Raw genomic sequence first — 26,612 nt, 5'->3', positions numbered from 1 at the left:
GACAGCATTTAGGTGAGGCCTTAGCTGTCCCAAGCCCTTTTGTTGTCAGGTATCCAGGACTGAAGTGGTCACTGTCAGGGAAACCCGCCGTCTGTCCTAGCAAGGGCTGCAAGTCGCAAGTCACTGTCAGTGGTGGATAGACCCAACCACCAGGTCTCACCCTACAACCGTGGGCCCAGTTAGTTAAAGGCGAACTGTGAATCGAAGTGAATCAAATATGGCTGCTCCTAAAGTTGAGCCTCCGGAAATGCATTTGGCAGTGGAAGAGTAACCTCAGAGGCACCCTGCTGGGCCAGGAGAAGGGGCTGCAGACCCATTCCAATGACTTCTCCAGCCTTCGCCGGAATCCCTGGTCCTTGCTCTGGGAGTGCTGCGTCCCTGGGCACATCACACACAACCTGGGAAGGACGGGCACTGGGGTCTCAGCCTGGCAGATAGGACCATTCATGAGGTCAAAAAAGGGATAGGGGGCGTCTGTGTGATTGGGTTCAGTGGGAACCCCCAGTTCAGACTCTCAGAAAGTTCTGCAGACTTGAGACCTGCAGAAATGAGCCAGCCCTGTGCTGTGAGGGGCTTCAAGGCCCGGAGTACCCAGCTCTCGCTGCAGGAACGGGCTGGTCCCACTTCATCTCTCCCTTCTCCCACTGCCATCCTGTCCTTGTCACCTTTCAGGAGCCAGTCTCTGCTCTAGCCATGGTCCCAGGAGCCTTTTCTGCCACCCTCACGCCTGCCACTGCCAGCTTCAAGTTCCCAGGAGCCCAATGTCAGCACCCAGCCTGTAAACTGGGGGCCAGCCTCCCCCCCGCCCAAGCTGCCAACCCCTGTACCCCTCTCGCTCCCCAGCTCTGGGTTTTTCCTCCCTGGACTCACCATACAGGCACAGGGAGAGCTCTGTGATCATTTCCTCCTTCCCAGCAACCAGGCACGGAGCACCAAGGCTTTTCACCTTCAGAGCCAGTGGAGGGTGGGCATGGACCCAAGGCCCCAGGCAAGATATGGGGCATCCGCAGGTCACGCCTGGGTGATGTGGGGGCAGCGCATCTCTGCAATCTGGCAGACATGCCCGGTGCCAGCCTGCACCTGTGAGCGTGGGCACTGGGCGAGGTGGAACAGGACCTGAGAGGCAGCCTGTCTTTTCTGGCGGAACCCAGGGGTCCTGGCTTAGAATAAGGATGGCAGTGGTTGCCCGGGGGTTAACCTGTCCCCCTACGGCTTATTCAGCCAAGTCCAGGCCCCACTTACCATACCAGTTCCCTCTCCAATATCCGTTAAGCCTCCTAAAATGAGGTTAAATTCTATTTAGTTTATTTCCCCCCATCTCTTTCCCTCCCCACCTCCCTGAATTTAGAAAAAGATCTTATTTAGGGGAAGGGAAAGGGAAGCCAGGAGCCTCCAGCGTATGGGGGTGTCCTGAGCAGGATTTCCGCTAAATTCTAATTTCGGGGTGTGCAGACTCATCTCTGCATTTCCCCCAAATCGACTACGGCACCTAAGACCCTCGGTAAGAACTCTCAGGGTGCCGCCTCTCAGCACTGGCATCGGCCCGAGCCCGGGCGCTCCTACTTCCTGCGGGATCTGCGGGTTCCCGGCTGCGAAGGCTCCGAGAACCCGCTGTCTGGTTGCACTAGCCATCTTCGGGCTTTCTTAATCTCCGGAGCCGCCTTCCCTCCTGGGGGCAGGAGTGAGAGCGCGCCGGTGTGGGAGTGCGACGGTGTGCGGTGCGCGGGCAAGGCCCCGGGTTTCGCACCCGGGGGAGCGCTGAGTCTCGGCGCATCCACCTCGGAGAAATTCGGGAACCCCAGGTGCTCGCCGTCCTGCTCAAGGTCCACAGGGCGGCAGCATTTAAGGGGGTGGGGGCAGCGGGGGCGGCACCTCCGTTTGGGTGGGGATGGGCTCGCCGCTGCGCTCGGCGTCGGGACCCCAACCTCCTGAGTTTCACACACCCAAATCCCTGGGCGAGCCGGAAGCTTCTACCCATCATCACGCGCCCAGGAAAGGGCGTTGCTTGTGGCGGCGGGAAGTGAATGCGCCCCTGGGCAACTGCAGCGGGGGGTGGGGGTTAGGGGGTTCTGACCGGACCTGACCGCCTGCTGTACCTCACCCCCACCCCGCCTTGGCTCCGCTGGGGCCGGGTGCGAGGAGGTGGCGGGCCGCGGAGGCTGGGTCCCAGCAGGCGGGTAGAACCGGCCACTGCGAGGGGTCCTTGGAGAGCACTGCTCGGGCAGCCCCTCGGGGGAAATGACTCCTGGCTTTGGACAGGTGGGTCGGGTTTTTTGACACCCCCCCAACACAGGAGTGTCGGAAAAGGACGTCAACAAAATTGCAAACCCCACAGGGCTTCTTAGACTGTCCTTTACATTCAGGACCTTCCCTGCAGCAGGTCTAGAGCTCAGAGCTCAGCCAGCTGAGCAGGGCAAAAAGGCAGGAGAGCTGAGTCAATTGTTCTCCAGATGTATACAGTCCCTGAAGACTAAGCGTCCACCGCCTCAGTTAGAAATGCAAATTTTCTCCAAGTGGGATGATAGTACAGCAAGTCATTTGCCGTGCAGCCCCCTGTATTATATGTGATCCCCAGACTCCACCAGGACTGACCTTTGAGCACAGTAAGATATGGCCCCCAAACCAAACTGACAAGCAAAAGAATGGAGATTCTGGGGGCCTGAGTAATAGTAGAGGGCATTTGCCTTGCACTCTGTCGGGTTCAATCCCTGCCACCCTGCCACCCCATATGCTTCCCCAAGCACTGCCAGGAGTAATTCCTGAGTGCAGAGCCAGGAGTAAGCCCTGAGCATCACCAAATGTGACCCAAAAAGAAAATAAAAAGGGGGGGGTCTCTGTCTGGGGAAGTGGCTCTCTTGACCTAATGTTTTGTTTCTCCGTGAGTTCTGACTGGGGAGTAGCCCTCCACCTAAAATAGACAGAAACGCTCCGTCTCAGCCTCTTTACAACCCACTGGAGGGGAAACTCCCAGCCCTCCAGGTGGTGCCAGGATGCACCAGGACACCAGCAGTATAAAGTCAGCCTTTGCACCAGTCCAGGCTGCACCGTTCTTCAGAACTTAATACGCATCAGTTCCAGGATCACAGGAGTGGACTGTGTGGGCTGGGCTTTTCTGATCTTAGAACCAAAAACATGGTATCGAAGAGGCACTAGAGCACATCCGCACAGTTCTGCTTCCGAGGAGGCCTCGCGACTAGTGGCTTCGTGTGGGAAGGGAGCCCTACATGGCAATATTTCTATAGCTCATATCTATATATATATCTCAAAGTGACGATTGCCATGGGAGGTGTAAAGTCTTAATAATGGTTCTGAGGAGGGCGAGGCTGCATTTGTCTAGAAGTGGGGAGCAGCATGGAATCATGGACACGGTGGAGGCTGGGCCTGTAACAGAGGAGCTTCCCCTGGAGGCGCCATTCTTTCTCCAGAAATCTGCCTCCTCCCACAGGTTCTCTGGTTCTGATGATGACTGCAGTGGCCGCCATGAGACTCAGCCTCCTTTCAGTGTGTGGGGATGGAGTGCACAGCGAGCAGGGATGATTCAAGCACTCCCCACTCCCACACCCCTGCACTGGGGTGGGCTCTAAGGAGGTCCAAGGGCTGATTCGAGCCCCTGCTCCCTGTAGGGCACTGGTACACTCATCTGGGTCCTGCAGATAGAGTGCCCACAATTCCTATTACAGGCTGTGGAGTGGGAGGAATCCTGGCGGAAGCGAGCAGGCAGGTGGGCTGGGCAGGGGGAGCACTAGCTATGGTTCCTTTCATCTCCATGAGCACAGGATGTGGCCAGCCCTGTGGGGGCGATGCTGCTGGGTTCTAACCTCCATCATGAATCAGTCCCAATCTCTACTACTTCCTGCTGGGAAGTGACAGGCCCAGCGCTGGCCTCTCTGTTCCCAGGCCCACAATAAAGGCTCTCCCCCAATGTCAGCTCTAGAGTTTTCCTTTCTCCCTTGGGGCCCAAATAGAAATGCCCTTGGGTTCCTGAGACCTGCACAAAATGATGTGTCCTCTGTGGAAGAGAGGCCCTCTTCCCAAGGAACAGACCTTCCACATATGGAGGGAGAGGCATAACTGAGGTGCTCAGGGGTTCCCTCCTGGTTCTGTGGTCCCAGAAGGGACCATATGGTGCCAGAAATCCAACCTAGGTCTCCTGAGCAATGCATGCACTCCAGCTCTTTGAGTCATCTCTCCAACCCCTTCCACAGAATTTCTTTGGGGAGACCTCATCTGGTGATGCTCAGGGCTTACTCCCAGCTCTATGCACAGGGATTATTCCTGGTGGGGCTCCAGGGTGCCAGGGATCAAAGTGGGTCAAGGCAAGTGAGTCTCTTCCTTATCCCCTGTCCTATTTCCCTGGCCCCCCTGCCCAGGCAGGGGCAGCATCTTGGAGCATCATCAATCTTCATTCAGATGTGCTCCAGAAGCCTGGCCGTTCTATCAGATGGGCTATCATAAGCCAAATACCCCTACATTCTCACCTCCCAATATAGGGTTCCAATGTGCTAAATTCATGCTGCCAGTAGCGTGGGGTCACCCTGGATGGGAAAAGGGCTTTAGCACAAGGTGTGTGTGTGTGGGGAGTGGCAGGTCCATGGAAGGCTCCCATGCACACAGGGCCCAGATCTGAATCTGGGGGGCTTGAAGAGCTGGTGAGGAGACTGCATTGTTCCTCGTTCTCCTCTGGCCACAAGCTCCCCAAAATCCAAGGGCCTCCAACTGCAGAACTTGTAGAAACCCCCTTATGACTCCTGGGCTCTTGAGGGCCCTGGGGGGTGAGGCCTGTGATGGTGGCAAGGATAGCAGCTGCCCCCTGTGCCATGCTGGGCCTCCGGTGGCTTGTTGTTCCGTTGCCCCTTGTCCCCTGCAGTTGGGGCTGCATGCCCGGGCCTGCCCGAGGTGCTAGGCACCACACTCCCCATCCTGGAAAGCAGCCCAGGCCTCCTGGGGAAGCCCCTGGCCACTGCCCAGATCAAGGCCACCCCTCCAAGTGTGCTGTGGAGTCGAATGACCCCTAAAGAAATCCTCTGAATTGTTCTCTCCCATTCACAGGGGCCCTTCACCTGGGCAGCCCCCAGTCCTACTGCTGCCCTAATAAAGAGCTCCTCAAAAAGAAATTAATTTTAAAAATTAAAACAAAACAAAACAAAAACAAAAACATGAGCTTTTTTCCTACCCTTCAGGGAACTGGGAGGACTTGAAGGATGCCAGGGAGCTAAGAAAGGGGATAGGAGGGAGGGGATGAGGCCTGGGTTGCCAAAACTGGTGCCTCAGTTTTATTGGGATGGGGACGCCACTGTAGTGTGAGAGGTTAGAACGATAAATCTAGTGTCTGCAAAATAAAACCTGACCTCTCTGGAATGGTGCTCGGCCCCCTCAAAGGGGCCAGGCTGAAGACGAAGCCCAGTTACCCCCCTGTCCCACCCTACCCCACCCCCACCCTCTCCCTTAGTGTCATCAGCTCTGGAAAAGCTGGGGCTTGTATGGGTGCCAGCCCCCCAGCCCTGCCCTTGGAGCAGTATGTCCATCGTGGTTGGCACCTGGCCTTGCAGAACCACACAAACAGCCCGCACGGCGGGTTTCAGTCTTTCTCCCGCATGCACAACAGGGACTCTGCCACCGCAGTCTTTCTGCCAGACCCGCCCTTTCAGCGAGAAGGGGGCACAGCCTCATCTCTCAGCCAGGCTGGCCAGGATGCCAATGAGATTGTCCAGCCCCAGCAAATAGCCGTCCTCGCGGTTGCCCTCTTCCCAGGGCCGCCGGTGGTCCAGGGTCTGGCCGTCGGGGAGGGGCGTGGTCTTGCCGAAGTCGATGAGCCACACGCCAGCGCGATGGCAATGGTCGTGCACGAAGAGGAGCGAGCTGCCTATCACCTGCGAGGCCCCACAGGGTCAAGCCACGGCCCTCCAGACCCCCCACCGCTGCGGACCCAGCCCTTCCAGAACGCAGACCTGGGCCCCCGCCCCACCTCCAGTCCCGAGCCTGTCCTTACCTCGTGGCGCCGAAAGAACTCAGAGACCTCCAGGGTGTCCCGGATCTGCAGCAGACGGTTCAGATACCTCCGCTGGAGGGGGCAGGGTAGGAGAGGAGGTGAAAGGAAGCAAACGCTAACTGGGCCCCCCAACGCTAGGACCCGGCGCAGCCAGCTCGGCGGAGGAACCCTGCCCTGAGGAAACCGCGGGGCCCAGGTGGGTGCCGCCCAGAAGGGAGGGGACCTAAAAGCAAGGAGGACTCGGAGGGTGAACGCTGCTAAGAGGTCGCACACAGCCACCTGTCCCTCTCCAGGCGCCCAAGCTCACCAAAACTTCCGCATCCCCTTCCACAAACTCCTGGAAGACGTGAAGCACCTGTTCCCGGCTGCGCGTGGTCTTGAAGTCGGTGCTGCAGGAGCCGTCGGCTTTCTGCGGGAGGCGGGACCCGGCGTGTTAGGAGCTCGCCCCGCCCGTCGCGCCTCTGCGGGAGCTCGCAGGCGGCGGTTTGGGGAGTGTCGGTTGGGTGGGGCTGGGCTGGGCTGAGTGGAGGGAGTGCCGGGCCCACCTTGATGCCCTCGATGCGGAACCCGAGCGTGGTGCTGGAGCTGATGCCTTCGCGCCACTGCATGTAGCGCGGCTTGGTGACGGCGCGCTGCGCGTGCTCCTCCTCGGTGGGCGCCTCGGGGTCCACCGCCAGCATCTTCTTGTACATGTCCTTGCGCAGCTTGGGCCGCTCGCGCGCTTTGGTCAGCTCCTCTTCCAGGTAAGTCCTAGACGGGGGGTGCGCGTGGGTGGGGGCAGGCGTCCCCAGGCGGACCCCCGCCCAGCAGCCCCGCCGGGAGCCCCCTACCTGACACCCATCTTGCAGTCGAGGACGCAGGGCCCGTCGAAGCCATGCAGCAGGTCCTGCAGCTGCAGGTAGCTCTCGCCGTCCCGCTCCACCTCGCCGTGAAAGGCGGGCACGCAGCCGCGCAGCGCGTCGGCCATGAGCCGCGCCAGGCACGAGCGCTCGGGCTCCGAGCTGCGCTTGAGGATCAGCCCGCTGGTGCCCGCCGCCTTGAAGCTCCCTGCGGGCGGGCACCGGTCAGCCCGGCCCGGGGCCTCCCTCCCGGCTCCTGCCCCGCGTGCCCCGCGCCTCACCGGTGTGGCCCGCCAGCTGCACCCAGGAGTAGCGCTTCTTGAAGGGGCTCATGACGGGCAGGTTTACCATGGTCCGGATCTTCTGCCAGTGGCTTTTCTGAAAGTGACAAGGCGCAGTTTGCCCGTCAGTGCCCGCCAGCCCTCCTGGGGCTCGAGCATCCCCGCCCCTCCGCGAGCCACGAGGCCTGGGGCTATTCATTCTCCTCGCGCTTCGCGCTTCGAGAACCTCTATTGTGCCTCTGACACAGAAACAGGGAGGTGACAGTCATCCAACGTCTCAATGTGCTGAAAAGAGCCCTGGACTTAATGCCACCGCGCTCAGTTTTGCATCGCAATTCCGCCCCTCGAGAGCTGCCAAAGCCTTTATATGCTACTGAGATGCCCCGTGGAGGGCTCTGAAAAAAAATTTTGTAAGCATGAGGATCATTTGCTGAGCATGTTAGTTGAAAAAGAAAAAGAAATTTAAAGAAAAAATTTCCCAGATCCTAGGGAAATCCTGAGCAGGTGCACAGTGAGACCAACCATTTGTATTTTTATCAATTCCTGGGAAGATTTTAGAACCTGAGGAACAAGTCTAATCATGGCTTTCTCATGTGTAAAATGGGGACACATACATTCCCACTGGCTGTGAGTGGTAAATGAGCCTTCCCGCCCATTTCTTGACAGAAGCAGAACAACTCAGGGTTATTGATTCATTCATCTGGGACTGTTGGTTCTTCTCATTTAAAAATAAAAAAAAGAAGGGGGCACAGAACGATAATACAGTAGGGCATTTACCTTGCACATAGCCAACCGGGGTTCGACCCCAAGAGCCCATATCCCCATGTTCATATCCCCAGAAGTGAGCACATTGCCAGGAGTTAAGCCCTGAGCACCACTGGGTATGGCAATAAATATAATTTAAAAAGGAAAGATTTGGGGGAAAAGGGTCACATCTAGTGGTGCTCAGAGAACCATGTATGGTGCCAGGATTTGAGCCAGCATTTGTGGGATATGTAGGGCAAGCACTTTAACCCTTTGAACCAGTTCTCTTCATCTCTCTAGAAAGCCAAGTGTGGAAACAAGCTTTTGCCAGGGCCCGGGTCGGGAAGGTCAGCCTGGCAGGGCCTGGAGAAAGAACCACGTGGAGATCTCCTTGCTACCTTTGGATTCCATACCACTCCTTGCCAGTTAGCAAGATCCAGGGCACCCTTGTTCCTATTTTGGACCCAGAAGTGTGAACCTTGACAATTGGGTTCAGCAATGAGGACCTGTCATCTGTCAATGGTGGACCCTTTGCCTTAGGAGCAAAGTGAGTCATCCGTGAGAGCATCTCCCAGCAGCTTTCAGCAGCTTCCCCCCTCTCCCACCAGCTTCTCCCCACCCACTGTGTCTGATCCCAGAAGATCACAGATTTACTCAATAAATCTTGTGTTTGCTGCCTCACCACAACCCTGGGATGGGCCAGGCTGTGGCCCCAAAGAGCTGGAATACAGTATTCCAGACCCTGGCAGAAGGAGCTGGTTTTGGTTTTTGTTTTGTTTTGTTTTGTTATTTTGGTGTTTGGGCCACACCCAGAGATGATTAGAGGTTACTCCCAGCTCTGTGCTCACTTCTGGTGGACTCAGAGGACCATAGGCGGTGCCGGGGATCGAACCCGGATTGGCCATGTCCAAGTAAAGCATCCTATCCTCTGTACTGCTGCTCCAGTCCCACCAGAGGGAGTGCTAAAGAGGAAATGGGGTGGGGGTGGGGGTGGGGGGAATGGGCTAAGCAGGGGCAGACCATTAACCCCTCCTGCAGACAAGGGGAAACTGGTTCTGCCTGATGCTGTCCTTGTCTAGGTCAGATGAGTACTGGTTTCTGTGTGGATCTGATTCCTCTTGGAGCACAGGGCCACTATTTTAATGAGGCCACACGGACTGCTTCCTGTGTACTGGGCACCTTCTCAGCTCTGATCTGACCTGTGGCTCATGCTTTCCTACCCCTGCAGGGCACACTGGGGTGTGATGATACGTCCAATCCGCAGGTATCTGTATCTGGGGGTGTAGCCGGGAGCAGCCCACTGGGAGATGACATCTCTTTCAAAACTCCCATTCTCACTCTTTAAATACATACAAGGTTTGCATTCTGCTACACAATAAATCCAAGTTTTATTATAAAACTCTCCCGCCTCCGAATCCTCAAGTAAAATTCCAGGAAGATGTATGTGCCATGTGTACACAGCGGCATCGGCTCTCCCCTCTTCCCACACTTGACTGAGGCGGAGGGTGCCAATCAGATGCACATGCCCGGCCAGTGCGTGAAGTGGGGGCACTCTTCTTCTCTTAGGCAGAGACTCAAGGCCCACTGGAGTCACCTCCCCTCTCTCCCTGCCATGGGCTTCCAGACTCAGGCTGCAGCTCTCTCTCTACCGGGCCTCTCCCCAGGTCCAGTTGCTGGAGTCCAGGTGGCTCCAAAGGTCACAGCACCCTGACTCTTTCGGGACAATAGGACACCGCAGGAGAGAGCTTTGCAGCCACAAGGTGGTCTAAAGTGTTCTGACTTCTATTGGCTGGGCACCTCTGCTTCACCAAAGGAGTGGGTTTTGGGGAGCTCACTCTATTTTAGGGGCCTCCTGGAGGAATTTAGGAGACAGTGGGAATCAGAAAGTTCAGAGAAAAAGTCCAGAGAAATATCTCTAGCTCTGCAGCAACACTAGTGGAAGAGAGGAACCAGTCTTGGGGTAGGTGAGATAGGGAACTGCATCATGGCACCTTCCCAGAGAACTGGGGCGGGGTGGAGGGTGGCAGGAGAGCCTGGTAGGTAACTTGGGATCTGCAGACCTGGGCCATTGTACTTGGTTGGAATGGTCTCAGGGCACCAATGACAGCTGACCCAAGTAGTGGTCAAAGGGGGAACATGGACTCTCCCACCCCAGCTTTGAGAGGGCTCTAGGAGAGAAAAGCAGCAGTGACCAAGACTGGTACCAGGCATGCAGGTTACAAAGGGCTCTCACACCCCTGCTGTCATCCCAGTGCATCTGACAGGGGAGGAGTCTACACCGAGAAACCCACCACCATCTTCTACCTCAGGGAGCCTCCCTCCCCGTCTCTCTTCTCCGCCCTCCCCCCCACCCATGTGAGGTCTGCAGAATGCTTGCTTGGATGCCATGAGGCTCCCTAGAGCCTTTCTTGGGTGGGTGGGTGGGGATTCTAGCACACGAACAGTGGCAGGGAAGATATTTTTGAGCAGGTAAGGCTTTTACTGTGTGGGTATCAGACAGCAGATTGATTATGCTCCTAAGTGAATTCTTAGGAGAATTCACCTGAAAGGCAGGGGGTGGAGAAAGATAAAGCCCCATTCTTCTCCTACTTAACCTGCTCCCCACAGAAATCTGAGAAATCAAGTCAAAATCAAAGGCTCTCTGGGCATTTCAAAGGCCTAAGATGTAGGCAAGCAGATTGCAGGGTGTTTTGTTTGTTTTTTGGCCACACCCAGCAGTGCTTAGGGGTGACTTCTGGCGATGCTTGGGTGACTACTTGGCCACCTGGGATGCTGGGGATCAAACCTGGGGTGGACACATGCAAGGCCAATGCCCTGCCCTACTTGCTATACTAGTTGCCCTATCATCGACCCAACCCCAGACTATATGTTTTGATGGCCCCTGTGATAATTTCTCGATCTTGGGGTTGAACAGAGCATGCTGGGTCTAAGACCCTCCTTGTCCAGGCACCATTTGGAGGCCCTGAGGACTCCCACTATTTTTTTTTTTTTTGCTACACTAGGGCTGGAGCGATAGCACAGCAGAAGGGCATTTGCCTTGCGTGCAGCCAGCCCGGTCGAGCCGGGTTCGATTCCTCCGCCCCTCTCTGAGAGCCCAGCAAGCTACCGAGAGTATTTCACCTGCCTGGCAAAGCCTGGCAAGCTACCCGTGACGTATTCAATATGCCAAACACAGTAACAACAAGTCTCAAAATGGAGATGTTACTGGGCCTGCTCGAGCAAAACTGATGAACAACAGGAGGACAGTGTTCATTCAGTGTTCAGACTAGATTCTAAGGCTGGCGTGATAGCACAGTGGGTAGGGTGTTTGCCTTGCACGCAGCTGACCTGGGTTCAATTCCTCCGTCCCTCTCAGAAAGCCCAGCAAGCTACCTTGTATCTTGGCAAGCTCCCCATGGCGTATTCAATATGCCCAAAACAATAACAACAAGTCTCACAACGGAGACGTTACTGGTGCCCACTCAAGCAAACTGATGAACTAACTGGAGGACAGTGCTACAGTGCTACACTAGATTCCAGATTTTTGCTGCACCTTTGCTCTGTGGGCCTCATTCTCACACTCTCACTTCCTAGCTCTGGCCCTCACTTTCTGGCTGAAAGCTCCATCCGCCCAGCCCCCTCCCCATGTTCCAATTGCTCCTATCAAAGTGTCTCTCCCTGGATGGCAGCGGTGAGAGCAATCAGTTTAAATTTATAAAATGATTTGCACTCAGGTATAAGTGACCCACGGCTTCACCCTCCCAGGGGCCTTTGCCTTTTAAAAAGGAACTCTGCTAACCTAAATTCGGCTCTATAATTAGGGAAAAGTGAAGTGTGGGAGTTCTGGGTGCTGGCCAGGACAGCATCGAGGTCTCCTTAGCTATCGGAGAGCACGGGTGAAGATGACCCACCAAATGAGCAAGTGTCACACTCTCCTCTCTTTGGTACAGCAACACCCCCCAATTGTTTTAAGAGGTAGGCAAGGGCAGTAGCAGAGGGCTGCACGTGTGGCTCCTTGTATGTGTGAGACCCTGAGTTCTAATTCTTGTACTACAAGTCTCCCAGGTCACCGCCAAGTATGGACCCTGATGGCTCCCAGCTTCTCTTGGGGACACCTACAATTAATAAATACAAGTGGCTGGCAAGATCGAAGACTAAGTTTTGACAGCTGCTCTTGGCGACAGGGCCCCCCAACTCCTCTTCAGACCAGACACTTCCCTTGGCTGAGGAAAGGTTCCCCAAACAGAGGCAGGCTGCTTTGTCTCCACTTGCCTGGAATAGGGTAGAGGGGATTCCAGTTCCAGGCTCTGTAGGCAGGAGTGGGGGGCTCTAGAAGGCTCTCCTGAGATGTGTGTACCATGTAGGCAGGAGCAGGTAGAGCCTGCCAAGCCTCCTACATTGGCCCATTATCCACTGGGGCCTGAATGTAGAGGACAGCGGCCAGACCCTGGGCCCTGCTTCCTGCTTCAGGGGAACCCTGAAGGCAGCCTGGGCGGGCACAGGGCCATTCCAGAATTGGCGTGGAGGCAAAGTCCGCACTGGGCCCTTCCACTGGGACGCAGGAGGCCTCTGTCAACAGTCCATGGCTTATCTGCCACCGCTGTGGCTGTTTGCCTTCGGGGAGGCCCCGGCTGGCTGGGCGGGGGTGCTGGGACGTCCTGGGAGACACAGTCTTGGGTCTAGAAGGGCCCTCAGCGGCCATCTGCTGCTGCTTCTAGCCAGGAACACAAGGCCAGGGTGACACAGCCGGCTGAGAGGCCTGGCTACTGCGGCCACTGGTCCTGGGAGTCTGGACCCTCAGCGGCTGCCTCCACGTGGCAGCCTGCTGGGGCTGGGACCTCCTCCTGCCCCTGGCGGAAATGGGAAGCTTTGGGGGTGGGGGTGCCCTGCAGGCACCGCCTCTCAGCTGTCAGAGAGTTGCACTGGGAAGAGTGGACCCAGAGCTCCTGCTCCGGATTTTCCAAGGCGGTAGGGAGGGGCCCTCGAACTGCCCCACATTCCCGGAGCCTTGAAACCCTCCAGGGCCCCCCTCCCTCCCCATAGGGGACAGTCAGAGAGGGACTCCCGGCGCCCTCAACCTGCAAATGGGCTGTGTTCCTGCTCTGTGAGATTCGGGGCCTCTCGAGTCTCCTACAAACCACGCTGGCCTCTGGGTAACAATGTAAGTCGGTGTGGGGTGTGGGGTGTGTGTGTGTGTGTGTGTGTGTGTGTGTGTGTGTGTGTGTGAGTCATGGATCGAGTCGTTAGCCTCCCCTGTCCCGCCCCCCTTCCCCGCCCCGTCTAGTTCAGAGTTTGCCGGGGCGGCGGGGTGGGGTGGGGGGCCCCCAGCGCTGCGGGGGCCCAAGCCGCGCCCAGTGCTCCCCCGCAGCGCCCGGGCCACCGCGCGCAGCTGCAGCTCCCCCGGGCCCTCGTGGGCAGTCCCCGCAGCCCCCGGAGCACGCCGGGCGCCCCTCGGCTCCGTGCCACCAGCATATCCCTGTCCTGGACGGAGAGTCAGCCCTCAACGAGCTCCGGGAGTTCTTGAAAGTACTGGGCTTCGGTTAAAAGCAGGGGTGGTGTGGGGGACAGACGGCTGTACAAGGTGCCGCCGCACGCCCCCCCCCCCAGTCCCTCCAAAAGAGCGTAGGCACGAGCCCCCTTCCTCGCAGCTTGGCCAAGGAGATCTCCGAGACAAATCCGGAACTTCCAAGTCTCCCAGGGGCGGATCCCATACCCTTTCACCCTCACTTTACCTCCTCCCGGGCCACCTAATGAGGGACAGTGAGTCCCGGGAGCGCCCCGTCCCGCTCCCCGCTGCAGCTTGTGGCCGCCGGCCCCTCCCCTGCCCGCGTCCACGCCTCGTGCGGGCGCCCGGAGCAGACGGCAGCGGCTGGGGAGCAGAGCCTGGAGCGCCGCTCCACTCCCACTCAGGAGAGGGAAACCGTGGCAACGGCGGGGGTGGGGCCGCAGCGCCCGGGAGGGGGCGGGGAGCGGGGACTCGAGCGCCCCTCTCTCCCCGACAGCTAGCGGGGCCAGGCCGAGCCCCCTCGGCTCCCCGCCGCCGCACCGGGAGGCCCCCGCATTCCTCCTCCTCTGCACGCCCCGGAGCCCTGGGCGGCGACCGACCTGGGAAATCCGGGGAGAAAATAAACGGTCAGAGCGCGAGGGGTCGACCGGACGCCGAGCTCGCTCCCACCCCCGGCTCCCCCCAAACTCGGCAGCGCCGGTCCGATGCTGCGCGGGGAGCGCTCGGAGACCAGAGCCGGGGCCCCCGCGCCAACCCCCGCGCCCGCCTGGCCCCGCCCCCGCGGCCCGTACCTGACCCACGTCCTCGCTGGCTTCCAGCTGCACGTTGCCGCGGCTCCGGCTCTCGCTGTCGCTCAGCAGATCGTCCTCCGAGTCCTCGGGCAGCGACGAGCCCGTGGAGGAAACGGACGAGGTGGAGAGGCGGCGCGGCTGCTGCAGGTGCGACGAGCCGGCGGTGGGCAGCCAGCCCCTCTCGGGCTCGGGCGGCCCGGGGCTGGCCGGGGCGACATCCGGCTCCTCGGCTGTCACGGTCAGCTGCGGGATCACCGGGGCCGGGGGCGCCCGGGGAAGCCCGTTGGGGACTTGCCCCCCACGCCGCTTGGCCCCGCGGGCCCGGGGCTCCCCCGCGGCGGCGGCCGCAGCGACCGCCGCGCAGCGCGCCTCGAAGAGCAGGCGCAGCTCCCCGACGCTCCGGCGCGGGGCCCGCTCCAGCCCCGGGCTGCAGTGCCCCGCGCCCACCGGCCTCGCCATGCCCGTCGGACCCCCGGGCAGGGTCATCTCCCCCGCGCAGGAGCCGCTGCGGAGCCCACCAGCCCGCGGCGCGGCGGGGACTGGAGACGCTGGGTGCCCCCGGCTCGGGACTGCCCCGAGGCGGAGCCTGCGAGCCGCCCGCCCGCGCCCCGCCTCGGCCGCGCCCCCCGCCCACTCCTTTCACTTTCAGAGAAAGCGCGGGCCTAGCCGCGCCACTGCCCTGCCGCCCGGGCTTGGGGACGCCTGTCCAGGGTGCCGGGAAGCCCCAACCTCGAGGGCGCAGCGCCCCCCGCCGGGCCCTGGCCGCCTCTGCCCACCCACGGCGAGGCGCTGGGGGCCGCGCGGCTTTCCCCAGCTCCGGGGCTGGGAAGCTGCCCCCTGGCAGCCGGCTCCGAGGGCTCGGGCCCCGCCGGAGAGGAGCTGGTCCTGCGCTCGCGCTCGCGCCGAGCACCTTTCCGAGTTCCATCCTTTCTGTGCCTGCCAGTCTCGGCGCTCTTCCCTGGAACTCAAGGGTTTAAGGCCATTGGCCTCCCCAAGAAGCCACGTTCCGAGTGCGCGCCCACGTGGGCACTCAGTCCCAGGGTTGGGGTTGCTTCCCGCGAACTTCCCACTTCCTTTCCTTTCGGACGGGGGAACAAGGTCAGGAGGCGGCTCCTCCACGTGTTCTGGCGGAGCGCGGGCGGCATCTCGCTCCAGGTGGCCCCGCGGGCCATGCAGCCCTTCCTCCTTACCTGGTTGCGCTCCCGACGGTGTGTGGCTGTAAGCAAGTCATTTCACCTCCTAGGATGGCTGTTTCTCCTCCTCCTCCTCCTCCTCCTCCCCCTGTCCGTCTCGAGAATAAAAGACACAAAATCTCTGCCAAGTTAGACAAATTTTCGATGTTCAAAGAGATAGGGTCCTTTCCTTGCACGCAGTGGACCCGGTTTCTGCCTCCAGCACCATATATGCAGACTCCTGAGCACAGCCAGGAGAAAGCCCTGAGTGCACCTCCGAATGTGAACCCCCTCCCCCCAAAAGAGTTAAAGTGTGGGTGATAGAGTCAGTCTCTGGTTCGCCCAGCTCCGTGTAGTTTCAGGCAGTATCCTGGCTCTGCTGAGCCCCACTTCTACTTTTGGGACCCTGCTCCCACATCCCCTCATGAACACTGGGAAGAGATCTGGTCAGGGCAGGGATGCCTGCAGCCCTGGGGCATTCCCTGCACCTTTGACCACTTCATTTCTCAGATACAGCCAGATACAGATCACTATGAGTAAAGTTGGTATTTCTCCATTTTTCCTGTCTTTCCCAAAATGCCTTCAGAGAGGGCCCCTTCCTGAGTACTGAGGCTGAGGGACTGTGGGGCTCTAGGGGCTCAGGGCCCCATGAAGAGTGGCCTCTGGTGCTGATGGAGGTTCTTGGGGGAGCTTTCCTTCCCTGGTGTCCCTTCAGCATGGCCCAGGAGAGAAAAGAGGGATTCCAGAGGGAACCATCACAAAGAACAAAGGTCCAGGGGAGATAGCCCAGGAAAGAGGAAGAGAGGAGGACATGAAGGGGGACAGAGCAGGGAAGATCTGTCCCTGCACCCTTTCCCCTAGCTGCTGCCTGGTATGCAGAGGCCAGCCTGAGCCAGAAGGTTTGTGCAAGGGGTGAGCTGACAGCCCAAAGTCAATCCTCCCCACCCCCCAATTATTTCTCTCTTGCCTTATTGCTGTCTGTCCAGGAAGGTCTGTCCTGTGGGATCGCGCGGTGGCGGGGGGGGGGGGGGGGGGGGGAAGCAGTTCTAGGGCCATCATCAAGAACCTGCCACTGCTTCCAAGGGCAGGGGGACAGATACTGGGGCACCTGTGTGGCGGGGGCGGGGGGTGGAATCCGGGTTATGTGGGAAGCAGAACAGACAGTAGGCTGGGGATGGGGCGCTGCAGCTGCGCAGGAGAACTCAGGGCTAGTTCCTTTTTTTCCTACTTTTTTTTGTTGTTGTTTTCTGAGGGGCCTCTTCTGGCGGTGCTCAGGGCTTACACCTAGCTCTGCACTTAGGCGAGGCTCAAGGGATCATATGGGTGCCAGGGATCAAACTTGAGTCAGCAGTGTACAAGGCAGTGTACATGCCCTGCGCCACCATTCTATCACTTCAGCCTCTGTGGCTGATTTTAGACCTAGTACCTCATATGTGCAAAGCAAACAAGCATTCTAGAATGCAGGGATAGCTCTAGCCCACAACTGGCTTTATTGAAGGGGGGACTACACCAGGTAGTGCTTGGGGGCTACTCCTGCCTCTGTGCTCAGGGACACTCCTGGCAGTGCTTGGGGGAATCATGCAGTGCTGGGGATTCAGCCTGGGCTTCCTGCAACCCTTAAGTTCACTCTCGAGGCCCTCAATGACTTGGGGTGGGGTGGGCCCTTAGAAGAAGAGTCATATGACTCAGATGGGTTAGGACAATTTCGCTAGGTCACACAGTTCTCTGGAAGAGTCACAGTGTCTTGGGAGGCCACCTGACTCCTTACCCTGGGTTGTGCTCAGACTCTTATTATCATCCTGTAGTTCAGCCCCAGTCCCTTATCCAGGGAAGGCAGAGTCTATTTCTGCAGGCTATAGGCCTAAGGGTGCCAATGGGGCGGGCAGGGTTGAGCCCAGTAGAGCTGTGGGATAGGGCAAGGGGCTCTTTTTTTAATTTTTTTTTTCTTTTTGGGTCATATCCGGCGATGCTCAGGGCTACTCCTGGCTCATGCACTCAGGAATTACTCCTGGTGGTACTCGGGGAGCCATATGGGATGCTGGGAATCAAAACCGGGTCGGTCGTGTGCAAGGCAAACAACCTACCCACTGTGCTATTGCTCCAGCCCTGAGAGGCTCTTATATCCTCTAAATTGAGTGAAGAATGACCTTTCAAGGGTCCAGAATGACAGTACAGTGGGTCGGGTGCTTGCCGTGCATGAGGCCAACCAAGGTTTGATCCCTGGCAACCAAGTATCACCAGGTATGATCCCTCAGTGCAGAGCCAGGAGTAATCCCAGAGCACCACCAGGTGAGACCCACCCCACCCCAAATTATCTTTTAAATCCTGAGATCCTTGTCTTTGTGCCTCAGTTTCCCCAATCCTTGAGGCTGTGAATCAATGGCTATAAATAGAAGGATACAGAGAAAACCAAAGAGATCAGGTCAGTGGAGAAAAAGTTTCTTGTGTACAGTAGAAAATGAACTGGAGCACTGAAAACATTCTAGTTTATTGTTTCTTTCTCTCCTGGCCCTTCGCTGCTGTTAGTGCTGATGCACATGCAGGCTGGGACACTCACTCAGCCATGTTGTTCGAAGAGACTCGCACAACTTCATTGGTGGTGCTTGTACAGTGCTCTCGTGGAGTTGCACTCACTCTGGTTGTAGTGCTCCCCACGGGTCCCAGTCATCTCAACCATCATATACTTTACTTATGGTGCACCCCAGGGGCCTCATACATCCTAGTGTGGTGCTCACATACACCTGGCCATGTTGCAGACCACACACTCCCCTATTTTACCTTGGGTCCTGAAAGCACAACTGCTGCCATCGTGCTTATTGTAGGTGGCACCAGATACTGAACTCATGGCCTCATGCTTGCAAGGCAGGGACTTGCAGTCACTGAGCCATCCTCCTGGCCCGACCGTGTGCCTTACCCATTGTACTATTGCTCTGGCCCCTTGTCTGCCCTGTTAGCTCCCTGACACCTCCCCGTCTGCCACAGGCCATGCCAGAACCCAGCGGGAGCAGGACCAAGCTCAGGCTCTCTGGCAGACACAGGCCTGAAGATGTGGGGAATCAGCCTGGGCTGAGGGAATCTCTCCTCAATGCGAGAGGGTGGATCAGGCTGGTAAAGGGGGTGGGAGGAGGAAGCATGCTCCTCCAGAGAGACCTGAGTGTGTGTGTGTGTGTGTGTGTGTGTGTGTGTGTGTGTGTGTGTGTCAGGGGATGGCAAGTCTACCTCTAGATGGTTCTGTGTCTCATTCTAGTCAGGCTCCAAGGACCTTTGTGTCTTCCATGGACTTGATTCCTGTCAACCTTTCCCCTCTTTGTATATTCCCCTAAACACCACCAGCCATTATTAGATCCTTTCTACCTTTTCTCCCACTACACCACCCCTCAATTCTGCCCCTCAACTGACGTTAGTTCTTTACTCAGGTAACTCAGTTCGTCAATTAATGCTCGCTGATTATTGTCTTGGTTTTGGGGTCACACCTAACAGTGTTCAGGGCTTTCTCTGGCTCTGTGCTTGGGGGACCATATTGTGGTATTGGGGGTTGAACTAGGGTCAGCCACTTGCAAGGCAAGTGCTTTACCCTCTGTACTCTCTCTCTCTGGCCTTGTTTTTGTCTTGTCTTTTTTTTTTGGGGGGGGTCAAATGGAGCGGTGCTCAGGACTTAATCCTAGCTCTGTGCTCAGGGATCACTCCTGGTGGGGCTTGGAAGACCATATGTGGTGCCAGGGATTGAACCCGGGTCAGTTAGTTGCAAGGCAACTGCTCTGCTCATTGTGTTCTGCTTCAGTTCCCCTCTTTTTATTTGCTTTTTGGGTCTCACCTGGTGATGCACAGGGGTTACTCTTGGCTCTGCACTCAGGAATTACTCCTGGTGGTGCTCGGGGGACCATATGGGATGCTGGGAATCAAATCCGGGTCAGCCACATGCAAGGCAAACGCCCTACCTGCTGTGCTATGGCTCCAGCCCAGCTCACCTCTTTTTAAAACAATTTATTTCTTTTGGTCTTTGGGTCACAGTGGACATGCTCAAGGACTACTTTTGATATGTTCCTGGACTGTTCCTGATGATGGCTGGGGGGCATGCGGCAGTGCCAGGTATGGACCCTACAGTTCTAGTTCTGAGCTGTCTCCCCAGCCCACACTTTAATTTTTATTTAATTTTATTCTGTTCATCTGCTGTTTCATTATGTTACACACATAGATGAAATCATCCAATATTTGTCTTTCTCCTAACTTATGTCACTTTGAATAATCCTTTTATGTTTCTTCATTTTGCTGCAAATTTTACCTTTTTGAGGAACTGAACAGCATTTTATTATGTGTGTACACTACATCTTCTTTATCCATCCATTTATGTTCCTCCGAGAGACTTTGTGACTGAAGAGTCCAGTATGGGAAGACAGAAGGATTCACTCATTCCTTCATTCAGTCTCTGCTCTGTGAACAGAAAGATTGGAAACTGGACCCTCTGGGCCTCCTTCCTGGGAAGGGGTGTCTCCTATTATGTATGCAACACTGTTCTTTCCGGTAAAAAGAAAGCAGAGAGGAACCAGGTCCCAGGAGGCTAATTAGCTACATTTACTTCTTTCCAGGGGACCTCAGGGAGGTTCTGGAAACCTGACCTTCAACATTCCCTGTGGCCACATCTCTCAACCCTGGCCATGCCTACACTCTACCTAGTGTGTACGAGAAAGGGTTGAGGACTGGGCCAGACCCAGGGTACGAGCAGCCTTTCTCCATAGCCCTAGGTCCAGTCCCTTGTCTGGGGTTTCACCTCCCACCTTGAAGACTTCAAAAGGACCAGGAAATTCTCTGGGCTTGGGTGCTGAGACAGGGCCCCGGGATTAGGGAGCTAGCCTGTTCCCCTGACCCTCCACCATGTGAATCACTCTAAAACGAACAAAATGTGTCACCACGCCTGTGTGTGTTCAGCAAGAACATTTTCTCTCCTGACACACATCAGAAACAAGGTTTCATCCCCCCACGAGCCTGCCTGCCTGTGAGCTCCCCTCCTCCCTGACCGGAGCTCCGAACTGGCACCCTCCCGCCTCCCCCCTCCACAAGTGGGAGAGGGCAAGGGTGCAGGAAGGCCCCTGTGCAGGTGACCTCTGTCCCCTACACTGGCAACCTCTCCAAATCTATCAAGGGGGTAAAGGGTGTGTGGGTGCAGCTCCTAGCTCCATCTCTGCCTGAAGGAGCGTCCAGTGAGGAGCCCTAGCCACCAGGAAGGTTCTCTCAGGCCCCACCCAGAGGTGGGGAGCTGGCACTGCCTCGGAGTCCTGCAGGACTTTTCCGCACTTCTTGGGCATTAACAAAGGGCCTGGGATAGTAGCTGCTCCATGTAGTTAATGCAGTGCGCACGGGGGGAAGGGCGCCCAGACCCCAGCTGGAGGGGCGTATCAGGGAAGGCTTCCTGTAGGAAGCAGACCTACCCACTGGGAGCTGATGAGGGAGGCAGAGTCCTCTAGAGACGAACAGTGCATCACAGAGAGGAGGACTTGTGTACAGTGGCCAAGCAAAGCAGGGCCATCAACCGCTAGATGAGAAAAAATAAATGCAAAATTATCTGGTATCCTGAAGATTTTTGGAAAGGCCCGATCTTTTTGCTCTACAGTTTCCGGTGTGGGGCAGTTTGGGTTTAACTACCCTGGATGGGCCAGGAGGTCAGGTTTTGCAGGGGTTGGTGTCAGTGGATGACCTTGGGAGTTTGAAGGGGAGGTGGCGGCTCTGGAAAGATGCTGTCAGAGGATGTGCTGGGGAGTATGAGGGGAAGGGGGACCCCAAGGTCCCTATCCTGTTCCCAGGCCAGCCCTACTGACCGAAGCTTGATCCACAGGCAAGGGTTGTTGGCTCCAGAGAGCTACCAGGGATCTCAGCAGTGTGTGCTCAGGGCTGTTGTCAGTTTGGACCCATTTCTCACTCTTCCTCCAACCCACACCTTGTGCCTCCTCCAGGCCCAGGTATCTGCTCACTAACAAGTGTTTGGAGACATCCCTGGGACATGAGGGCTGTCACAAGTCCCTGACACATCTAACCTTGAAGATATGGACCATGAAGCCCAGATAAATGAACCACTGGGGCCTTAGATTGAGTGTGTGTGTGTGTCTGGGATAGGCACTGGGTGGGAATCTGTGACTTTTGCCTCTCCCAGGGACAGAGCTCCTTCTATAGAAGCCATAGAGGGACCTGAGTCATGATTAAGACCTTGGGCGGCGCCAAGAAACCCCACCTACTACACTGGGGCTGGCTCAGGGAACCTCTGCTGTTCCTCCAGCCCTCACCCTGAACTCTCCTTCCTGGGCACCCCTTTGGTGCCCAGTATCAGAGAAGAAAAATCTGAGCTGGGATTTTGTGGCTTGAGAATGAGAGGCACTGTTGCTAAGAACTATGGGAAGGAAGTTCCTGCACCCTAGACCAACCTTGTGTCTTCTGGGGGTTAGTACCCATCTCCCCCGAGCAAGACAGTAAGTAGCTGCCCAGTCCCTGAGTCTTCAGCCCAGAATCCCTGCTCTCAAGGGCCCAGGCACTCCCTGTGCCCAACAGGAAGAGACGAGTTGGAGCAAACCCCAATGGAACAACCCTTGCCAACACTGGGCTGAGACTGGGCTCTTGCTGCTCACCACCCAGCTCCCTCGTCCTAAAAGGTTTGGATTGCAGCTAAAAGGTGAGAACATGCCTAGCCTTTCCTCGCCTCCCTCCCTGAGGGAAGATCAGTATTTCCTCCTTAGCTGCACTGACGTCACTCGATGCCGGGTTCCCCCTTCACTCAGCATGGGGAGAGAAGAGGGCAGGGCTGTGCAGAAGCAGCCAGTATGAAAGACCATTCTGTGAAACCAGACCAAGTGGAGGCAGCTATGGCTCCGTACCCCCCCCACCCCCCAGGCCTCTGTGGAGCTGGACTACTGGGCCAATGCAGCCACGGCCACTGCAGAGGGGGCTGGGAGGGCTAGAAGTCGAACGGGAGGCTCCGCTGACTCTGAAAGCGTGACAGACTCACGGCTCCGCACGCAAGCCTGGGTAAGTCCAACCCCTTTTTTAAAACAGGGCATAAAGTTTATTTACAAATATCTGTACAGTTTGAACAACAGGCTGGGACTTGACAGAAACAGAAGCGTAAGTTTTAAAGGGAAGGTGCAGGCAATACTTTCCCTGGACCTGTTAGAGGCAAGACAGGCAAACAGATCTACCTACAGCAGGAGTTAGGCCGATGGACACTGACCTTTCCAGTCCTTGGAAGTGAAAAAGGAGTAAAACAGCCTTAAGTGCCACACCCCTTCAGCTAGAGACAGCGGGGAGGTGGGCCTGGAGTGGAGGACCACCACAGCAGCCCCCGGCACAAGAAAACACTGTGAGCCCCCATGGCCCCAGCTGCCCAGGACTCTGCCAGGCCATGATTTCGGTTCCCTGGCCCTGGTGCAGCTGAGTTGGGACACGAATCGTGATTCCTGTCACCAAAGCCAGTGCCTCGGGGCGGTGCTTCGATGGTTGGTCGTCTTTGGTTGTTTCTTCTCCCTGCTGTGCTGGTGTCTCACAATGAACGTGCTTTCAGCAGCTGAACACGGGGAGGTAGTGGCAAAGGGGCTACAGGGTGATGCAGTTTTAATAAAAATTTTATTACACAGCCATAATGTCATCGACACGTCACCAAATCCCAAAGATAACTAAATACAGATCTACATGGTGGACCAGAAAGACTCCGGCAATTATATGGGTTCTAGCATTTCATGTCTTTTAAAACCAGAAAGGAAAAAAAATGTCCCAGTTCGTCATGATCGGAGGTCCCAGCCGCCCGCAGGGCTCCTCCAGAGCCCAGGCCCTGTCTACGCCTTTGATTCCACGTTTGCACAATCAGAACCCGCTGGCCCAAGGACTGTTCAAGTATGAATGATTTTAATGAGTCCATGGCCGCTCCTCAGCTCAACCTGACTGTGTCCCAGCTACTGCCGAGCTCGGGGCAGTCACAGCGATTTTATGGTCACAATCTGTTTGCTGACCATCCGTTGCTGTGGTTGTTTCTTTTTAAAAATAAAAACCATGTAAACTAAGTTAAAGGAACACCGAGGCTCTATTAAACCCAGAAGAGTCACCAAGTCCATTTTTATGTTTAAATACAACTCCATGATTTCCCATCAGCCCTCTTCCCTGCAGAAAGGCAGGGTGAAGAAGTAGAGAGCAGTCTCGAATCCTCCTCTCTGCTGGGAATCGCTGCTCGACTGTTTCTTTAGCTTAGTTATAGGTATATATAGTCAGCTGTACTTTGTTCTGAAAAGATTTGTTAAATGCCACTTTTATTTACACTTGGAGCTTTACACCTGAGAATGATTATCAAGCAGTCAGCTTATCTCTTTTCAAACATTTCATAAAGACGCACACATATACACATACACACACACACACACACACACACACACACACACGTCTTAGCTGGCTTCACCCCAGCTGCACAATATATATGCTCACCACATGTATGTATATGTAGACACACACACACACACATGCACGCACGCAATCGCACATTTGAAACATCTGCAACCTAAACCTTTTTGTGGTGGTTCTCCCCACAGTCATGTCGAACACTTTTCTCTTAAAAATAAAACAAAACATTATTCTTGCCGCAACAGCACAACAGGATCACTATGAAGAGACAAGGTGAGGGAGGGGGTAGCAGGAAGAAACACTCTACATTCAGCCGGAGCTTGGGCCGGAGCCCGGGAACCTGCTGGGGGTGGCCTCGGGGCTGCCAGGACACAGACTACAGGGTATGGGGGTTCTCGGGAGGAGCTGATGGGGAGCCGGATGGGGGAGCAGGGGCGGGGCCGGACGCCACACAGCTACAGCAGTCAGGCCTGTTTAGTAAGAAGAATCACATTTAATGAGTTACTTTCTTGCAGTTTCAGATGCTCAAGTACAGCTGAAAAAAAATCTGAAACAGCTATAGACCCATGACAGACTGGTACAAAGAGTACTGCATTTTTAAAAAATGATAAAAAAATCCACACTTACAGACACACACAGACTCACACATGCGCACACAGGCACTCACGCACTCTCGCAAACAGAGCCCCTTCCCTCCCCACAAATGTACACTTTTTGGAAACTAAATTGGGTTCGAAAACCTCTTTTCCGCAGACGGGAAGAAGAGAAAGATGAGAGGCAGGAGGACCGCAGACGCCGGGCCCCGGCTCCCTCCACAGGGGTCAGGTGCTGAATGCTCAGTGGTTGGGGGCCCGTGATCCCCCCCACCCCCGGCAGCAGAGCCAAGAAGAGCGAGTGCGTCTGCTCTGGTCTGGGGTGCCAGCGAGAGTCCCAGCTCCTCGGTAACACTGAATGCGTGCAGAGTGGCCAACGAACTGCGCTGGTTTAAAAAAGAAAACAACAGAACCAAAGGAGAGGGCAAACACAAATCTAAGGACATGGAGAGAGCCCCAGAGAGCCCAGGTCTGCGTGGGGGGTGGCCTGGGGGCGGGGGTTTGGGGTCGGTGGGAGATGGTGCAGACGGGGGGGGGGGGGGGGTAGAGTCTATACAGCAAATGGTTTATAGTACAGATGACTGGCAGTTTAGTCTCTTCCCAGTTCCACTGCTGCTCCAGTCCAAGGAGGGCAAAAGAAAGGAAAAGAGGAAGTGGGGCACGCGGTGGGGCATGCAGTCGGCAGCAGCAGGCCGGGTGTGCTCAGATAAGCCCCCGTCGCTTTTTGTAGTCTTCCAAGTTCAGAGACCGCCGGGGAGCCCCATCCTTGGCCGGCGGAGCCTTGGAGGTGATGGCCAGTGCCTTGGACTCTAGGGGGAAGAAGAGCAAATGGCATCGAGGGTGCCACCGAGGTCTCTCGGCCTCACGCTTCACCACGAGGGTGGCCTCCCCGCCTGTCCCCTCCTTCTCTCCTCTCTGCCTCCACAAACCCTGAGAGGCACGCACCCTGCTGTTCCCCTGAAACCACATCCCCTAGCCAAAAGGGTTGTGGAGCCGGCGGGGGCCACAGACGGGCCCTCCCCGGTCTCACCTACCTGAGCTGGGAACTTGTAAATCAATCTTCACATCAAAATCGTGCACTTTGAACAGGTCTTCGGAGAGGTCGCTGGCTGACTTAGAATTCAAATCTTTGTCCTTCCCCTGCCCCTGCGGAGGGAGGAGGCAGAGAGAGCATGTCTGCCAGAGCCGTAGACCATCAAGGCGCACTCTCAAATGCCCCCTTCCCACGAAGGCCCTTTCCAGAACCTTCTCTCAGACGAGGAGAGACACCCGAGGCTTCCTTGTGAAGCCTGAGGGCAAAGAAGAGAGGGGAGGTTCCTGCAGGTGACAACATGCAGGGGCCCGAGCAGCCAGCACAGCGTCTGGCACAAGGGACCTGGGCTCCATCCCTGGTACCACACGGCATCTCAGGCACAACCGAGAGCAGCTCCCAAGGCCCCCACACAACACTGACAAAGGAGGGGGCTGTGTGGCTCAGTGGCAGAGCACACGCAAGGCCCTAAGTTCAATCCCCAGCACCGCAAAACAAATAAAAAAATTGAAAACCCACCAAGCTACCTCCTTCCCCAAGACGTCAGGAATTACTGGGGACAGTTGAGTCCCCCGGGGAAAGCCCTGACTCAGGCAGAAAACTGCTTCTCCACCGGCAGTTTCTCTCATTTTAACATTTAGCTTTCCGAGAGCTCCGACTTTTGACAGCCATCTGATCCTTACAGACATGCCAGGTGCTCCTCCTCTGTCCCGAGAGAGAGAGAGGGTGGACAGATGAGAAAGTGTGGAGACCAGCGGCCTACAGCCACAGTTGAGGCCTGCCTGTTCAGGGGGGTGCTGGGTTTGAGTGTAAATTGAGCAGTTAATGAAACACTGGAATGAGAAAGGGCTGTAAACAGGGGGGCCCAGGGTCCTTTGGGTGGCAATGCCAAGGCCCCCCCACCCAGCCACCCACAGGAGCTGCAGTGCTGTCGGCCACAGAGGGGCACTGCACTTGCCTTGCTGATTTCCTTGGGAGCATCTGGTAACACTCCGGAGCCATACTTTGCGTTTAGCTGGGCCAAGATGGCAGCTTGAACAGCCGGGTCTCTGGACTGAGAGAGAAAATAAGCTATTTCAGAGTCTGTTCAACACAACACAGCCCTACCACCAGATTCCTTCCTATCACCTACCACTGCTACCCTCACAAGTACCCACGGTGCACCCAGCCTGTCGGCAGTTTGGTGGCATTTGCCTCCAAAGCAGCAGGGACAAGTGCTGGGGAGCGGTGAGGGCCACCAACCCCGAGCCGGGGGACCAAAGCCTGCACAGGACTAGAACCAGCTCAACTGTGGGCCTGCCTGGGCTCAGGGGGCTGG

General features: G+C 56.6%; 2 protein-coding genes across 2 annotated transcripts in view; both read right to left on the bottom strand.

Moving 5' to 3' along the window:
- Positions 1-5,193: 5,193 nt before the first annotated feature.
- Positions 5,194-14,697, bottom strand: ITPKA (inositol-trisphosphate 3-kinase A). The gene is made up of 7 exons (XM_056133549.1): positions 14,130-14,697; positions 7,110-7,206; positions 6,820-7,036; positions 6,535-6,739; positions 6,297-6,398; positions 5,990-6,061; positions 5,194-5,870 (listed from the first exon to the last, which is right to left on the bottom strand). Exons 1-7 carry the CDS (start codon positions 14,613-14,615, stop codon positions 5,667-5,669), a joined length of 1,383 nt encoding a protein of 460 aa, XP_055989524.1. The 5' UTR covers positions 14,616-14,697; the 3' UTR covers positions 5,194-5,666.
- An 8,190-nt stretch (positions 14,698-22,887) lies between these two features.
- RTF1 (RTF1 homolog, Paf1/RNA polymerase II complex component) overlaps positions 22,888-26,612 on the bottom strand; it is a 50,006-nt gene continuing 46,281 nt past the window's right edge. The window contains exons 16-18 of the mRNA XM_056133548.1: positions 26,253-26,348; positions 25,299-25,410; positions 22,888-25,073 (exon numbers count right to left, since the gene is read on the bottom strand). Of these exons, the coding sequence (XP_055989523.1) occupies positions 24,967-25,073; positions 25,299-25,410; positions 26,253-26,348 (315 nt within the window). The 3' untranslated portion in view covers positions 22,888-24,966. The remainder of the gene's footprint in view (positions 25,074-25,298; positions 25,411-26,252; positions 26,349-26,612) is intronic.

The sequence above is a fragment of the Sorex fumeus genome, unplaced genomic scaffold, assembly GCF_029834395.1.
Source record: "Sorex fumeus unplaced genomic scaffold, SorFum_2.1 ptg000098l, whole genome shotgun sequence".
Lineage (NCBI taxonomy): Eukaryota > Metazoa > Chordata > Mammalia > Eulipotyphla > Soricidae > Sorex > Sorex fumeus.
Note: the sequence above shows the minus strand (reverse complement) of the source record. Positions and strands in the feature narration are given on the sequence as shown.